The following is an 18,159-nucleotide window of genomic DNA, read 5'->3' as shown; positions in this document are numbered from 1 at the left end:
GTAACCAATGTGCGGTGGAACATCCTATACTCGTGCACAATTTTTTGATGACAAAACAAAACGAAAAAACTGAGAGGGAGGGATGCAAAATACCCAAAGCCCATTTAGTAGAAATTTGTAAGCAATGTCCATCTGCTAGAAACCTTTCCTTATTTTTGGGATCCTAGATCCACTTTTCATGGATGTTGAATTCCTCGATATGATGTATCGTATGAGGTTCAAAACTTGCAACTTCATCCTAGATATGATGTATCATATAAGGTTCAAAACTTGCAACTTTTTTTTTCTTTTCTGAAATACTTTTTTCATGAAATACTCCTACAAACAATCACAAATATTTTTGCAGACAAAAAAAACCAAGCACAATTATTTTATTACGGTGTAAATGAATATTTTGTGTCATTTCAACTTCTCACAATGATAAATTATCTATTTAAAGTGGGTTGTACAAATGCAATCACGTCCAATTTTAAATTCTTCATCTACTAAGAATCCATCCATACATTAATTTTAATTACCTAACCCATCGATTGAAGTGTTATAAACAACAAACAAAGTATCTATGAGTAAATGGCACGTTTATGGCATTAAGGTAAATCACAAGTGCAACAACAACCATCGACATGACAATTACCTTTAGAAGGCTTACCACGGTTTCTACAACCATATGTGATGTTCGAAGTCTAAATCGTTTGGTGATGTGTATCCTACCTGGTGAAACTATTTAACCTCTACACGAATATCACTTTCATTGTTTCAATCACAAAACTATAACTTTTGCCTACATAACCACGTAATAGTTGGAATTTGTGCGTCCAAATCAGGTAGACATGAGGCAAGGCCGGTCTTGAGATTTTGGGGCCTGTGCGAGACCCCTAAAAATGTATATAATTTTGGTTGGTATGTTTACTTTTACATTTTAATTATTATGATTATGCATAAACTGAGGTAAAGAAAAAAAATTGGTGTAGTGGTTAGGTACCTCTTTGTATATCCCTATGATTCTAGGTTCGAAGCTCCTTATTTTTATATACCAAAAAAAAAAAAATTAAATTAAATTAAAGCCCTTAAAAGGTGTAACATTTGGTTGCTATTTTTTTTTTACATATTAGTTTTTATTATTATATATAAATTGAGATAGTGTTAAAAAAGGAAAAAAAAATCTTGGTGTGGTGGCTAGTATCTGTTTACATCCCTATGTTTTTGAGTTCGAAACCCATGCTTTTAAGTACCAACAAAAATTAAAATAAAACATAAAATCATGCTTTTAAATGTCAAAAATATTAAAATAAAATATGAAACATGCTTTTAAAAAAAATTAAACAAAACACAAATCAATGCTTTTAAATACCAAAAAAATAAAAAATTTCTTTTACATTTTAGTTTTTATTATTATATATAAATTGAGATAGTGTTAAAAAAGAAAAAAAAAAAAAAAAGACTTGGTGTGGTGGCTAGGTATCTATTTACATCCCTATGTTTTTGAGTTCAAAACCCATGCTTTTAAGGACCAACAAAAATTAAAATAAAACGCAAAAGCATGCTTTTAAATACCAAAAATATTAAAATAAAATACAAAACATGCTTTTATTACCAAAAAGAAATTAAAATAAAACAAAAAACTATGTTTTTATATACCAAAAAAATAAATAAAATACAAAACATGCTTTTAAATACCAAAAAGAAATTAAAATAAAACGCAAAACCAGGCTTTTAAATACCAAAAAAAATAAAATAAAATACTAAAGAAAAGCCGCTTGGTGGTGCAGTGATAAGACGCTCAGGACAAAGAGACTGAATGAACAATTTGATATATAGGTGCAGATTTAATCTATATATTATACATAAAGGAAAAATAAAATCATAAGTCGGGAGGCTTGCGAATTGTTGGCCCTGTGTACACTAGTACAAAAACATGTTTGCGCGACGAAAACTTGCGCGACGCAGCTAAATACGTTGCGCAAAGTATGTTTGCGTGACGTTAAACACAAAACGTCGCGCAAATGGCCTTTGCGCGACTGCACTTTGCGTGACGAAGATTGGCCTGATCCACGTGTTAGTAACTAACAAGCTAAATTTTTTCAATTCCATGTGTTAGTAAACAAATAGATTGGCAAGTCGAGAATTGTATTTTTGAACTTTAATCTTTTAAGACGATTAAAATTTAATAAAAATCTAGTGTCAGTTTGTATATTGATTTTAGTCTCTTAATGTGTACTGAATTCAAACTCATTTTATATTTTTGTTTTATAGATATCTTATTTAATGTCATTGCATTAAATTTTAAATTTATTATTATACACATTGTAATTCATTAATTTTATTTAACTTCCTCTAATTAGTGTACCTAAACGTCTATATCATAATATATTTCACTAAATTAGTGTACTGAAATATCCGTATCTAAATATATTGCAGTGAACTAGTGTACTGAAATATATTGGTAAACGTCCATATCATAATATATTTCACTAAATTAGTGTACTGAAATATCCGTACCTAAACGTCCATCAAAATGGTAGATTTACTAACACTTAGAGTTTATTAATACTTTCATTAAGTATAACATAAGATTTTGTGGTATCCACTTGTGTATAACATAAGATTGCATATGCTTAAAGCCAAGTAGATGGACGAAATTGAAGACCAAAGGAGACAATCCCCTTATGCCGTGCCAACCACACACCATTCCATCCATACATTCAGCCACAAACAACACCACACACCATTACAATCCCCTTTTGACGGTTAATTTAAGCGGACCTAATTAACCCGGGGTGTTGAGTTTCATAATTTATCGAAAGACCAACTGAAAATCATCTTGTATGCAAGTGTAACATGTGTGGAGAAGAACCCCTTAGCTATTCCATCATCCATTGATCCATCAAATTCGTTTTCCAATCTGTTTTGTTTCCAAGTTTCTGTTTTAATTTCAAATTCATCCAAAACCAATCCCCGAATTTCAATTTTCTTTTATACTAACATGTTGTTGATGATTCAGGCACCCAATCTTGAATTTAAACTATTACCGGATCATTTCAAGTATCACCGTCCATTCAAAGATAAATTCCATGCCGTTTGATTAAATAAAAAAAAAAAAAAACATGGCAGAATGATGGAGCCTTCACAAAGGATGTTTACGTGAAGCCCCACTACGAGGCATCGGAGCGGGAGGCATCAAAGCGGGAGGCATCGGAGCAGGATGCATCGAAGATAGACCATTCGAGGCCTCGATACTTGGTAGAACGCTAGATGACCCAGGAAAGAGGTGCATCTGGAGATAAGCCGCAAGCCTTTGACGGTCACTTTGAATCCGACCTTCAGATTCTTGCAGCTCATCAAGCTTCCTCTTCATGCCCGTCAAATAATTGTTTGCAAGCACGTGCAAACTTCTATTCTCGTGCTTAAGCTGTTTGATCTCTTGCTTGAGACTTTCCACCTCTGCCATCAACGATTCAACCTGACGGGAGCGAGCAAGTAGGCGTTGGCCCATGTTGGACACAGAGCCTGCACACTGAACACTGAGAGCGAGGGACTCTTGAACGGCCAACTCATCAGACCGTCCTGAAAGCAGCCTACTATCTTTAGGAGTGAGGAGGTTCCTAGCTACTATCGTAGCTGTTGTTGCATCTGTCATCATGGAGTATTCACCTGTAAGAGGGCCATTAGAAGATAAAAAAGAAGGGCGTCATACATTACCTTGACGGGGCGCAACCGGATCGCTGCTGAGACTCAAATCTAAGCAAAGGTTAGATGGGTTAGCCATTTTTCAAAGGTGTTCAAAGAGAAGGGTTGGATGAAGTAAAATCTAAAAGGGCCGGAGACGATTTTCAAAGATGGGCAATCTTCAAAGTGTGCATGTTGGAGGTGATCGATACCTCTATAAAAAGTCAAGGCGACACGACCACCGATTCAAAAAGCCGGAATTTCCTGCGTAAAGTTCGGCGACGCTCTCTCGGCTTTCCAGAAAACGCGTGCAACTTTGTCAAAAGATCTCTGACAGAGCCGCATCCGCACTACTACGTGTTGTTCAGAAATCGAAGAGGCGTTTGTTTAGAAATCGAAGAGGCGTTTGTTCAGAAATCGAAGAGGCGTTTGTTCAGAAAGCAAAGAGGCGCTAGCTCAGAAATCGAAGAGGCATTCGTTCAGAAATCGAAGAGGCATTCGTTCAGAAATCGAAGAGTCAGCACTCTTTTTCAAAAAGCCAGATTTGCTGGATCAAAAATTTTGTCGACAATGGTAAAAGAACAGTACCACCACTTGCTATTGGGAAATCCCTATATATGTCGACCTTCATCTTTTATGGCAAGGCAGACCTGAAGAAAATGCCCAACTTTTCCTCACCTCTGAGGGTGCACTCCCAGCAAAGCCTATCGAATTACTCAATTTTTTCTTCTTCCCCAAAGAAGATACCAGATGCCTGGAGTACAGATAACCCAGGAGGAAACGGTAGATCGAAGCATGTGGAGACAAGCACAACAAATACATGTGCTGATTCATTCACCGCTTCTTCAAAAACAAAGGTATCTCATATCATCAAGGTCAAAAGCAAAAGTATCTCATATCATGCTCTTTCCCTGTCTTTTTCTTTGTCCTTGTTCTTACTCGCATGGCAAAGTGAAAGAAGCAATCAGCTGGCACTTGGAGTCAGTCTTCCGATCTGGAACCGACTGCTTGTAATCTATTCCCTGGTTGCTTACCTAGCTTTGCTCTCGAGTAGTCATCTTCAACGGTTGATACACTTCCAGAGAAGGGACCACTTCTGCAAAGGGGAGCAAGTAAGGCAAGTGAAAATGATACATTGAAGCATGTAGAGACAAGCAACAACTGCATATGCTGAGTTATCCTCTAACCCTCTTCAATACGAATTGGAGAGATTGAACAAAGAAACAGATAAAAAGAGTAAGCTCAGACCTTCGGGGGAGACCAAAAGAATCTTCCAGCCCAGTTCACGAGTAAGCCTGTGGAATCACCAAGATCAAGCCTCAATGCAATCACCAAGGAGAAGATGAAATTTACACTCCATATAGGGTCAAGGAGTGTAGCTGTAAAAAAATCATCAAAATCGGCATTAAAACTACCGTTAAATCGTTATTTTTCCTATTTTTGGCGTATGCGATCTCGAAGCATATACAAACAAGTTTGACGGTTGGATCGTTGAAACTAGTTTCGTACAATGTGTTTCCCATCAAGTGCAATGGTATATGTATTTACTAAGTAGATTTTAATTTATTTATTTTGTGCTTATAACACTTAAGAAATTGAATGATATATAAGTAAAAAAAATTATTATGGGTTTTTTTTAGAATAATATATTATTGTGGGGTTTATGTGAAATAAAAATTGAACTTGAAAGGAGTAAAGTCACATTTTTGGTAATTTTTTTAATACTTAAAAAAAAAATAAAAAAACCTTGCGCGACGCTTTAATCGTCGCGCAAAACCACTTTGCGTGACGTTGAATTGTATACCTACGTCACGCGAATTGATAATTTTGGCGGTCCATAGCGAAAAATAGGCGCTTTTTTTCAATTTTTCCAAGCGAAAAATAGGTATGTAGCCTCATTATTACACCTTATCTTATCTCCTGTTGATACGAATTTTGTTGGTTTTTCGATTTTATCAGGGTCCCTTTTTTTAACGTCTGGCGTTCGTTGGTGAGTTTTTCTACTTTTTTAGTACTTTTTTGCAGATATAGCCTACAAATGTTGTCCCGAAGGTTGGACATAATCATTACTTCCTATTACAATTATTAAAGTTAATTCAATTAACTAAAGTTGATTTGAATGTGATGATGATGGAGATATTTGCATAGGTGATAGAATCTTGCTGACAACTTTCGATATTCAGATGGAATTTGCGTATGAATTTTGTTTATCTAATTTAGGGTGTTCTGTTTATATCGTAAGGGTACTTACGTCGTGCAAAACAGTATTGCGCGACGCCAATCTTCGTCGCGCAAAGTGCAGTCGCGCAAAGGCCATTTGCGCGACGTTTTGTGCGTCTCGCACGATTTTAGTGCTGAAGCAAGTAAGTTTTACCGCTTTTTCTGTTGACTTTGCGTGACGCAGGGCTACGTGAGTCGCGCAAAACATCTTTGCGTGACGTATGTGGCGTCGCGCAAAACAGCTTTGCGCGACGTAAGTGCACGTACGTTAAAAGGGAGACTCTTTTATGTTTGCCAGTGGGTGGGTATTTGGCTTTTTTGTTAAATTAGTTCTAACGTTGTCATAACTTTTCACGTTGAGTCTTAATAATAAAATCGATAAAAATAATTTTTGAATTTGTTTGTCGTAAATTATTTTGTTCTTTCGTGAAAAAGTTGTCAATATCTTAGTTAAGTGGAGAGATTGATTGATAAAAATACTATTAAAAGGTAGTCACATGGTCGGTCATGTAAATAATTAATGAGACTACTGTTAAAATCTGTCAATATCTTCGTTAAGTGGAGAGATTGATTCACAAAAATATTGTTAAAAGGTGGTCACGTGGTCGTTTATATGACAATTTAATGAGACTACTGATAAATTTTTCATAAAAGGATCAAAATAGTTTACGGTGAACAAATTTAGGACCACTTTTGTCGATTTCATTGTTAAGAATCAAAGTAAATAGTTATGATAATCTCAGTGGTTATTTTGCCTTCAAGTTTTTAATTTAGGCTTATTTTTAGCTAACTCGATTTCAATTTCATTGTGCCCTGAAACTCATTATTCGATTCACTTTGGTTTGTTTAACGGAATACACATAAATAAGCTAAATTGGCGTGAATATTGAATTTTATAAAATAGAGGGAAGAATTTTGAGTTTTAGAAAATAAATGGATTCTAGCTAAAAATAAGGGTTTAGTTTGTTTTGGGTATAAACCTCCACAATAAACCCCAGTCCGACAGACGCTCAGACACACAGCCAGCGACTCGAACTACACAACCACCGTCTGTTCGCTCGTCACTCCTCACCATCCGCCGTTGTCGCCGCCGCTAACCTCCGTTCACGGAAGACTCCCTTCTTCTTCTTCCTCAGCAAATTCTACTTTTCTCCGTTGAATTTCATTTCTGATCTCAGCCGCCGCAACCATGGCCCAATTGAAGTCCATGTCCGCCTGCTCCGCCGTCAACCTTACTTTTCACGCGCCCAAAAGAGGTACATTTTCACCTTTCCTTTTCTCCAAAGATGGTTTTTTTTTCCTGAAATGATGCTGATTAATTTCGAGAATAAAATTTAAATCTTTATGGATTTAGAACAATTTGAGGAGAAATGAGCAGTACCCAGATGCTTAAAAGCTTAAATCTTGATGGAAAAATTGTTGGATTTTACAATTTGGTGTTGTATTCTGATATCAACGTGTATAATTTATTTTTGTTGTATGAGCAGAATCATATCCATATCATGGCAGAGTTTGTTGTCCGGGGAAATTATCTTCATTTCAAGAGGTAGCTGTACCTACACCTGCAATACCTTGCGTACATCAATTTTTGTTCGTTTTGCCTTTTTCGTGTTTGCAATGCGATTTTTCGTTTTAATTTGTTTCTGCAGTTGGGGGCACGAAAGAGTGAGCTGCAGGGGAATGCATTTGCGGTTACCAGTGGCAATGGAAGGGTAAGAGCTCATAACAAGCAAGGTGCGGTTGCCTAATCAGAGGTTATTTCACTTGCACATTAGATAGATAGACAAATAAAGGACCTCAATTGAGATGCCGATATATGATATTTAATTTTCAAAATTCACTTATTCGTTTGTCTTGTAATATTGTAGGTGTTGGATGCCAATTTTATATTTACCTTTACGTGAAATTGTGAATGCAGTTATTAGAGCGGTGCTGCCCACTTACAGTGAGACAGAAGTGTCCGGATCCACGAAGGAAAGAGGACTGCGTGGCAAATTGAACAAGGTTGTTCTGGCCTATAGTGGTGGCTTAGACACATCAGTCATTGTCCCATGGTTAAGGTATGCCGGTGTATTTTTCCCCCGAAAGGCATTTGTTTTCAAAACAAGTACTTAATGTCCCGCGAGATTACGAGACTCATCATGATTGAATTTTATCTTCGATTGCAATTCAAATTCTGAAAATTCTATACTTTTGTGGAGAACAATAGCTTTCATGCTTTGGAGGCATAAATTGCAGCCCTGTCCATATTCCAATAGTTTTTTTTGGGACACTTTGATATGCATGCTATAATTGCATAAATTTTCAAATTTTGGAATAAGTATTTTTTAATGTTCAATTTGTCTCATACCTCAGGGATAGTATGATTGTAGATGAAGCATATACGTAGGTTTAAACATAATTGTGGCCAAATAAGGAATTGACTACAAATTGAATACATTAGGAAACAGGGGTTTGTAGAGTAACATAACATAAATTATATTATATATGTTTATATGTGTTGTACTTTCAAGAATAAGTATTGTTGCATTATCATGTTATCCTACTTTGTTACAGAATAGTTGAGATAATTGCTTTGGACCGCAACCAATAAGGACCAAACATAACTCTGTCTGATTAAAGATTAGTGGAATTCCCATTTTGGATAGTTTTCTTTTGTGTGCTGCATGCGTCCTCGTTTATGTATTCCGGAAGCATTTCCTCATACTCAATGTTAATGCATATTGATTTATTCTAAGGGAACACAGTTGACATTTTACTTCTGAGTATTGACTTTGTCACTATTGTTTTGTCTGATACTTTTTTACTTGCAGGGAGAATTATGGTTGTGATGTTGTTTGCTTCACGGCTGATGTTGGTCAAGTAAGTCAGAAGTAGCAACATCTACTTCAAAGTCAAAATTTTCTTGTTTCATGCTATGTACTTTAAGATAGTCATTATTGGTTCTGACTTGCGTGCTTGCTACTTTATTCGAAATTATTAGGGTATAAAAGAATTGGATGGTCTGGAAAAAAAGGCGAAAGCCAGTGGGGCTTCTCAGTTAGTAGTGAAGGATCTAAAGGAGGAGTTTGTAAAGGACTACATATTCCCTTGCTTGCGGGCTGGTGCAATCTATGAGAGGAAATACTTGTTAGGGACTTCAATGGCCCGTCCTGTTATTGCTAAGGTGATCTCTCAGTTTGATTTTTGCAATTCTGTGTTAGTTATGAATTCATCACCTTTGTAGATTGATACATCCACAGTCGAGACAAATGTACAGATTAAGATACTACCTTTTAGATTTCTTGATATATGCATATGTTCTTTTGAGGTCTAATTCTCGTTGGTTGGTTTCTCCAAGTATAGATCCTTATTGGTTCAATTTGAGAATTTTTACCAAGTCATTTTGTCATGTCAATATCAGGATATCCTATAACACATTAAACTAAATATTTACCTATTACTCCATACAATGACATTTCTTAAAACAGGCCATGGTTGATGTTGCGAAAGAAGTTGGAGCTGATGCTGTAGCTCATGGATGCACTGGGAAAGGAAATGATCAGGCATGCCTTCCAATTCAGAGCGTTTAGTATTACAACAACTTATGTACTCCTTCTGACACAATCTCTCTTGTCTGTTTAGGTTCGCTTTGAGCTGACATTTTTCGCTCTCAATCCCAAACTAAATGTTGTCGCTCCTTGGAGGGAGTGGGATATTACAGGTAGAGAAGATGCTATTGAATACACTAAGAAACATAATGTGCCTGTCCCAGTGACAAAGAAATCCATATACAGTAGAGACGGCAATTTATGGCACCTAAGTCATGAGGTATAGGCTTTACAACTCTCCTTTTTGTCTGGATAAATAGGAATTTTCATATGAGATCTTACCTATTGAGTTCTAAAATCCTCTCTTCCATTTGTCTATATGTTGATTGAATTGATCAAAGGGTGATATTTTGGAAGACCCAGAAAATGAGCCCAAGAAGGATATGTTCATGTTAACAGTCGATCCTGAAGATGCACCAAATGTACCTGAGTAAGTTCCACCTGATCTTATGTGTTTTAGCTCTTACTGTGTGCGCTGAGTATGTTTCTAACCCATGCTCTTGTTTCCTGTAGGTATGTAGAAATTGGAATCGTTTCTGGAATTCCAGTTTCAGTCAATGGGAAGGAGCTTTCACCAGCATCTCTACTTGATCATGTAAATCAGATTGGTGGAAAGCATGGAATTGGCCGTGTTGACATGGTTGAAAACCGGCTAGTTGGTATGAAGAGCCGTGGAGTCTATGAAACTCCTGGAGGCACCATCCTCTTCACTGCTGCACGCGAGCTAGAGTCTTTAACACTGGACCGAGAAACAATGCAAGTTAAAGACTCACTAGCCCTCAAATACGCGGAGCTGGTATATGCAGGCAGGTGGTTCGACCCACTTCGCGAGTCCTTGGATTCGTTCATGGAGGAAATCTCGAAAACAACCACCGGCTCAGTAATTCTGAAGCTGTACAAGGGTTCAGTTATCGTGACCAGCCGGAAGAGCCCGTACAGCCTGTACAGGCAGGACATCTCGTCGTTTGAGAGTGGGGATATATATGATCAGGCTGATGCGGCTGGGTTCATTAGGCTGTATGGCCTTCCCATTAGGGTTCGAGCAATGCTCGACTCTTGAAAGGGGAGTTTTCAATGGCTTTGTTAGGTTTTGTTTGTAATGTTATGTTAGCCAGTTGTTTTAAACAAGAATCTAATTGTGGTTCTACTCCTAATTTATTTATGTTTTAGGCAAGGTAAATTAGCAAAAAAAATGAGAATATTATTTGTATTACTCTGAATATTGAAACATTATGTACCTACTGTTTAATTTTTACAAAGTTAATGTATCTACAAAAGAGAAGATGTCTAACAATGAAAAACAAATTAAATGTTGTTGACCAAAAAGAAAAAAAGAAAAAAATTAAATGTCATCCACTAATCAAAATACACTTTGGGTTTGTTTGGGAAGTGTTTTTAAACAACTAAAATCACTTTTAAAGAAAGTGTTATTGCGTTTAGGAAGCACTAGTTTTGTGTCTTTGTATGAAGTATTTCAAGTGTTTTTTCAGAATTAATGTGCATTTTTACTAGAAATTGGTTTCAAAAACATTTTCTGTAAAACATTTTTAGTCATTTAAAAACACTTTCCAAACCAGCCATTTATCTATTTCTTCCATCTAATTTTGAAATCCTACAGTTTCATTCTAATGAAATAGATGTCAACCATGTCATACTTGTGAAATTATTTATTATTTTACTAATTTAAGAAAACAGAAAGTATATTACTCATCCCCACAAATGCATTTTTTATTGTTTTACTAATTTATAAAACCATATTTTTTTAATTGTTTTGCTTTTATACTAATTTATTTTTGTACAAATTTCAGACCGAAAGAAGACCAAAATAAAAATAAAAAGTAAATTGAGATTATTGCACAGTTTTTGTTTTTTGTTGCAAGGTTTTGGTGTGGCTCTGATGCAAAAATTTGTATGATCTTTGGGTTGATTAAAAATGAAAAAGAGAATAAACAAAACTAAGACCACTTTAAACGTTGGGTTAGTACTGCAAAAACTGTTTTGGCACCTTTGGTGAACAGAAATTGGGTCAGACAAAAAACAGAAACTAAACAGCCCAAATCAGCCCGTAATACAACCGCCATTGAAGCACAGCAATCTTGCTCCGTGCACGGCCATCCTCCCCAGCAGTGGATCCATCCAACCGACTCCCCAGAAGTGGCGGAAGAGAAAGCCGCAACCCTCCTCCATCGAGCAGCAAATGGATCTGAGTCACAGAGTGTAAAAACTTGTGGTCTGAACCAGAGTTTAAAAGAAACCAGTGGGAAAGAGATCCCACCAGCAAGTCAGGTCCAGAGATTTTTGAGACCCAAGACGACGTTAAAAATGTGTCATTACTTCATATAAAAAAATTATTTGTTTTCACATGTAAGACATCAATAAAATTATATTTAGAAAAACACTTCAAACTCAATAATTTAGAAACACAGAATAACTAATTTATTTTATATCAAGAGAAGAAAACTATAAAACTTTGGGCTTACAAGTAGATAGATTATGAGTTTTGTTTTCCATTTAAACTTTTAAAGTGTTTTTGTATAAATCGTGAGGTATTTTTTCTTATTTACTAACCTCGTCAATATAAGACTAAAAAAATAATAATGTTTTCGAGTCTTTAAGAATATGTATAAGTAATGAATGAACACTAAGTTAAACCTTTTGATGTCATGTAATATTATTTGCAAATTTGGTCTAAAAATTTAGTCTACGCGTTACTCTTTGTTGAAGATTAGATTTGAATTGGAACGGATGTATAAAAATAACAACCCACATAACTACTAGCTAGTAAATAAATTAACAACCAAACAAAAATTTGTAAAAATTGAAAAAAATAAACATGCACATAACATTTCGAACTTAGGACGTCTCGTTAATTTTAAACAGCCATTGCTTCTAATTAAACTTCTTGATCTTTCAACCAAATTTTATAAATTTATACAATTATGAAAAGAAATTTGTAAAAATTGAAATGTAAATAAGCACCCATGGTGTTTTGAACCTAAGACCTCCTCATTTCATTAATTTTGAACAACAAAAGCACTAGTTCTGATTAAATTTCTTAGTCACTAAACCAAATTTTATAAATTTATACTCTTATAAAAATATATATCAATATATTACCCTAATAATTTTGTTGCCCCCAGCTTTTTTGGGCCTCAGACGGTCATCTTGCCCCCACTGGGCCTGGGCCGGCCTTGCCACCAATAATAATGTCAAAAAAGGCGTACACATGGGAGAGAAGGTACTCTAACGAAGGGGGAAAGGGAACTTTCACGAAAGGAGAGGATGATGGTTTGCCTATAAATGGTGGGTTTTGTTTAGTTGTTATTAATATTTCAAGAACCCTAGATACCAAACTCCTAATATACTGGTGGTCCACATAAAAAATATCTCACTTAATTTCTAGAAAAAAAAAGGTTACCATTTTCTCAGTTTGTTAATTGTTTGTTGTTGTTGACCAAACAAATATATATATATATATATATATATATATATATATATAGAAAAATAGTGTTTAATCTTGTTTAATTAGTTGGTTTCTTGTTTTCTTGTTCATGGCTAGAAAAGAAGAGGTCCTATAAAGATGGGTTAAATTTCATTAATCAGACAAGAAATATTAATTAAAGATTAAGATTAGGGTTTTTGTTTTGGAGGTCATGGAGTTCTTACCACCATGGTTAAGGATCTTACAAGGGATGTGTGCCATTGCTTTTATTATTGCCTCTTTGTCACAAGGTTTGTAAGTTCTAATTATAAAATTAACTTCAATATCTTAAATCTTAAAATTTCTCTTGATAATTATTTTTTGCTTTGTTTGCTCACCATATTGCATCAACAACTAAGACAAATTACAATTGTGGAACAGTTCTTCATATGAAAATATGTTGAGGCACGAATTTTCCAATCGATAAAACATGTCTTCGGGTTTTTTTTTCTTCGCTATTTTTAAGCTGCATCTCAAACATGAAAAAGGGAATAAAATTTATAGAAACCTTCATCTTAATCCTTAGCAAAGATGACTTTTAGATTAAAACCATTAGTAAGGTCAAAATTTAATTTTACTCCCTTGATACATTAATAACCTCATTTATTAATTATATTTTGATTTTTTAATTATTTCTCTTTTTCTTCCTAGTTTCTAATATATTAATTTTATTTCATTATAATTTTCATTTTCATTTCATTTATCGTAATATATTTTGTTGTAAACATTTAGATAAACTAATTTTTGTTATTCAATATATTTCGATGTACTTTGTCTTCTTCATTTAGGTAAATTAAATTCATTATAATACATTTTGGTGCATAGATTTAGGTAAACACATTTCGGTGCATACATTTTGATATAAACATTTAGGTACATAAATTCAATATAATACATTTCGGTGCATACATTTCGGTACATACATTTCGGTACACACATTTAGATAATTAATTTAATATAATACATTTCGGTGCATATATTTTGGTAATTAATTTAATATAATACATTTCGGTGCATATATTTTGGTACATACATTTTGGTACTAACATTTAAATACATTAGTTCAATATTATACATTTCGGTACTAACATTTAGATACATTAATTGAGTCTTTCAAGTTTGAAGAATATTAAATAAAATTAATAAATTAAATAAAATCTTTTTTGGTAAAAAAATAAATTAAAATGTGTATATTAATAAATTTAAATATTTAATGGGAAACATTAATTGAAATGCATATTAATTATTTTGAATTAAGGACACATCAAAGGATTATAATCAATATCTAATATAATATCAGGTTTATTTTAAATTTCAATCTTTTGAAGGATTAAAGTTAAAAAAATCCAATAAATTTAAGTGCATACGTTGATGCAGCTGATGTGAATGCTGAGAACGAGTTTCAGCCATTACAAAATGCATCAAACCCTAAAGAACTAAAAGTGAAGAGGTCCGACTTCCCTAGTGATTTCGTGTTCGGAGTCACCACTGCTGCTGCACAAATGGAAGGATCTGCAAAAGAAGCAGGAAGAGGACCAAGTGTTTGGGACTACTACGTTGAGAAATTCCCAGGTTTATATATATATATATATATATATATATATATATATCAGCTGCTAAGACATATATATTATAATGCATGCATTTACTTTTCTTAGTTTCTTATGTTCGTTATGTTTTGTTTATGATTTTTTTGTTTACCTTCAGAACGGATTGCAGACCACACGAACATGTTTACAGCCATCGATTCATACAAGCGATACAAGGTGCATATCGAGCTAGCAATAATTAAGTTTCTCTCGTCTTTGGCATAAATCTTAAACCAAATATTTGTAATTGTAGGAAGAAGTGAAGGGTCTCAAGGACCTTGGAGTCGATTTTCACAGATTTTCCATCTCTTGGACCAGGATTCTTCCTAGTAATCAGTTTTACCTAGTTCTTTTTTTTCTTTTGCAGTTCTGCTAATAAGTGGTTCCGCTAATCTGTGAATTAAAATTGAAGGTTTTATGTTTAATCTCTGCTAAACTCTTGCTTTATGTTTGAAACTCTCAATCTGTAGAGGGAACCTTGAGTGGTGGAGTAAACCAAGAGGGTATCGATCACTACAACAACTTCATCGATGAACTAATCAAGAATGGTAAGAATATGTTCAAGCAAATCCTTTATATTACGACAATAATTGATCTTGTATATATTATACATAAGTTTGTTGAAATCTATATATCCAGAAAGATCTCGTAGGCTTCCGTAATCTCATGAGCATCTCAGTTGAACTTTGTTTATGTTGTACTAATTTGTTCCACATCGACCAGCTCAAGGTAGAAACAACGCTTTATTTTCCACATATTTTATTTTTCATTCTTTGTGTACAAGTTTGACAAATCCACTCTATAGAAATTTGGCAAATCCACTTCACATAAAATACAATTTTCAAACATTCATGCGGTCGTATTCACAGAAAGTTCTTTAATGTGATGAGTGTTATAATATGGATGGATGATAAATTTACAGTATAAAATTAATAATGAACACACATGAGTTGGACTCTAACATCATAAGGTGGGGTTAACTGTCACACTGAAGAGGTTCTAATATATCACCATATGTTTTAATGCAGACATCACACCATTTGTGACGATACTGCACTTTGATCCACCACAAGCTTTGACAGACAAGTACGGCGGCATTCTCAATCGCTCCTTCGTGTAAGCACCTTCTAAATTACATCCATTTCATTTCTCATAGTTTAGGATAACATACCATTTAGTCATTGACCATAAATTCTGATATTTTCCTTGTCACGTTTTCTTTTCAGGAAAGATTTCAAGGATTACAGTAAACTTTGTTTTAAACTTTATGGAGATAGGGTGAAAAATTGGATTACAATCAACGAGCCATGGATTATGGCGAAGATGGGGTACGACAAAGGCGTTGGTCCACCCGGCAGGTGTTCAGTTCAAACTGTATTTCCGTGCACAAATGGTGGTAATTCAGCCACAGAACCTTACATTGTGTCACACCACCTTCTCCTCGCCCATGCTTCCGCCGTTAAGCTTTACCGAAAGAAATTTCAGGTGAAACGCTCATACCGAATCTGCTGAAATAAAGAAGCTTTGTCTTTTGCATATCTCAAATAAATGAGATAAATTTTTTTTTTCTTGGTTAATATTATTTTTTAGGAAAAGCAAGGCGGACAAATTGGAATTTGTCTAGTAGGTCAATTTGTCAAGCCTTATTCGAGTTCGGCAGAAGACAAAGCTGCTGCAAAAAGAATAATAGACTTTGAACTTGGATGGTTAGTATATATATGTGTGTGTATAACTGTATATATATCCCTAAATTTACTTGTTTCATTGGTATAAGAAGTCTTATTGCTGTATATGGTGTTCTTATTTAGGTTCATGGAACCATTAGTATATGGATCTTATCCAAAGAGTATGAGACGATTGGTCAAGGACAGGCTACCACATTTCACTGAGAAAGAGAAGAAGATGATCAAGGGATCCTTAGATTTTGTCGGCATCAACTATTACAGCACGAGATATGGTAGAAACAACCCAGCAGATCCACAAACACCAATCTCCTATAGCAATGATCCTTTAGCTTTGGCGTCGATTACTAGTAAACTTCATAATATCTCACCATTACTTCTTTTCTGTGTGCGCACATGTGTTTTTGTGTCAATAAGTCGATGAGAATTTTTAAAACTTATACGGTTTTCTTATGTTGTGATTGTTGTAGATGCAAATGGAACCCAAATTGGTCCTCAGGTGCACATAACTTTTGACTTGCGAAGTTGTGATATTTATTAATTGAGCCAATGGGGAAGGATGACATGCATATATAATTTTGTACTATGTAGTTTAATTTCCATCTTTCTATATAGGGAATTATTATTAGCACTCCAAAAATCTCATTTGGCACTCCAAACTTTCCATAATTAGAAAGAAAAATACACTTGTAAGGAGTGTAAAAATGAGATTTTTGGAGTGCTAATAACAATTCCCTCTATATATAGTAAAACTAACTTCTTTTAATTGTGTAGGCTGGAGGCAGTCGGTTCGTCTACAGTTACCCTCAAGGCCTACAACAACTTCTAAAGTTTATGAAGAAGAAGTACCGGCACCCTAAAATCTACATTGCTGAAAATGGAATAACTGAGGCAAAGGACGATAAACTAAGACTTAGTGACGCACTTAAGGATCCACATAGAATTCAATCCATTCTTCGCCATTTGTACTGGATCAAGAAGGCAATAAAGTAAGTCACTGCAATCTATGTTTACAAGTTTGAGGATGCATCGAGTATGCATTTACTTATGTTGTTTTTGTTTTTGCAGGAGTGGTGTGAATGTCAAAGGATATTTCCACTACACTTTATCTGATAATTTTGAATGGGGAGAAGGCTATATCCCAAGATTCGGGCTTTACTATGTCGACTACAAAGACAATCTCAAGCGTATTCCAAAAGAGTCTGCTAAGTGGCTCCCTAAGTTCCTAAAGGGTGAGGCTTGACGTACTCAGGTTTCGATATAAACTCCAGATGGTTGATCAAGCTCGTCTACTTTCTTGCACACAATTGCAGAAAACTGTAAATAAAGAGTGGTAACATATGTACTATATGTGCCTTGAATGTTGAGTTTATAAGCTTGTAATTTCTGTGGGAATGCCATGTACTTTTAATATACTTGTTATATTGCAAGCAAAACAATCTTACATCAACTTCTTTGATTGTCCTCTTATTAGTTAAAGAATCATTTTTTAAAGAGAGTTTAAGGGTTTCTTACACTCAATGAAACAAGTGAAGCAATTGTATCTCCCATTGCAAGGAGGCAGGAGTTTCCTACTATTCTATTTTTTCTCTTTTCTGCTATTAACAATTGGCTGCAATGAAGGGGATTAGTCTGTAACCAATGTGCGGTGGAACATCCTATACTCGCACACAATTTTTTGATGACAAAACAAAACGAAAAAGCTGAGAGGGAGGGATGCAAAATACCCAAAGCCCATTTAGTAGAAATTTGTAAGCAATGTCCATCTGCTAGAAACCTTTCCTTATTTTTGGGATCCTAGATCCACTTTTCATGGATGTTGAATTCCTAGATATGATGTATCGTATGAGGTTCAAAACTTGCAACTTCATCCTAGATATGATGTATCATATAAGGTTCAAAACTTACAACTTTTTTTTCTTTTCTGAAAT

General features: G+C 34.8%; 2 protein-coding genes across 2 annotated transcripts; both read left to right on the top strand.

Moving 5' to 3' along the window:
* The first annotated feature begins 6,824 nt into the window (after positions 1-6,824).
* LOC137713178 (argininosuccinate synthase, chloroplastic) lies at positions 6,825-10,735 on the top strand. Its single transcript, XM_068452445.2, has 11 exons — positions 6,825-6,994; positions 7,065-7,142; positions 7,374-7,432; positions 7,536-7,620; positions 7,805-7,946; positions 8,700-8,748; positions 8,870-9,052; positions 9,357-9,431; positions 9,511-9,696; positions 9,818-9,906; positions 9,990-10,735. The coding sequence occupies exons 2-11, from the start codon at positions 7,076-7,078 to the stop codon at positions 10,534-10,536; spliced, it is 1,482 nt and encodes a 493-aa protein (XP_068308546.2). The 5' UTR covers positions 6,825-6,994; positions 7,065-7,075; the 3' UTR covers positions 10,537-10,735.
* A 1,947-nt stretch (positions 10,736-12,682) lies between these two features.
* LOC137712037 (beta-glucosidase 24-like) lies at positions 12,683-17,586 on the top strand. Its single transcript, XM_068451184.2, has 12 exons — positions 12,683-12,779; positions 14,335-14,529; positions 14,665-14,723; positions 14,800-14,875; positions 15,017-15,094; positions 15,575-15,662; positions 15,773-16,031; positions 16,137-16,252; positions 16,355-16,578; positions 16,699-16,727; positions 17,003-17,217; positions 17,297-17,586. The coding sequence occupies exons 1-12, from the start codon at positions 12,683-12,685 to the stop codon at positions 17,469-17,471; spliced, it is 1,611 nt and encodes a 536-aa protein (XP_068307285.2). The 3' UTR covers positions 17,472-17,586.
* The last annotated feature ends 573 nt before the right edge of the window (positions 17,587-18,159 follow it).

Source organism: Pyrus communis, chromosome 14 (assembly GCF_041283825.1).
Source record: "Pyrus communis isolate YQ-2024b chromosome 14, ASM4128382v1, whole genome shotgun sequence".
Lineage (NCBI taxonomy): Eukaryota > Viridiplantae > Streptophyta > Magnoliopsida > Rosales > Rosaceae > Pyrus > Pyrus communis.
This window is presented reverse-complemented; position numbering and strand designations above follow the sequence as displayed.

Excerpts from the sequence above, each read along its gene's own strand:
- LOC137713178 (XM_068452445.2), top strand. The coding sequence starts at position 7,076 with ATGGCCCAATTGAAGTCCATGTCCGCCTGCTCCGCCGTCAACCTTACT. Across the intron at positions 9,432-9,510 it reads CTGGGAAAGGAAATGATCAG|GTTCGCTTTGAGCTGACATT; the intron begins GCATGCCTTCCA and ends TTGTCTGTTTAG. Across the intron at positions 9,907-9,989 it reads GATGCACCAAATGTACCTGA|GTATGTAGAAATTGGAATCG; the intron begins GTAAGTTCCACC and ends TGTTTCCTGTAG.
- LOC137712037 (XM_068451184.2), top strand. The coding sequence starts at position 12,683 with ATGTCAAAAAAGGCGTACACATGGGAGAGAAGGTACTCTAACGAAGGG. Across the intron at positions 14,530-14,664 it reads CTACGTTGAGAAATTCCCAG|AACGGATTGCAGACCACACG; the intron begins GTTTATATATAT and ends GTTTACCTTCAG. Across the intron at positions 15,663-15,772 it reads ATTCTCAATCGCTCCTTCGT|GAAAGATTTCAAGGATTACA; the intron begins GTAAGCACCTTC and ends TTTTCTTTTCAG.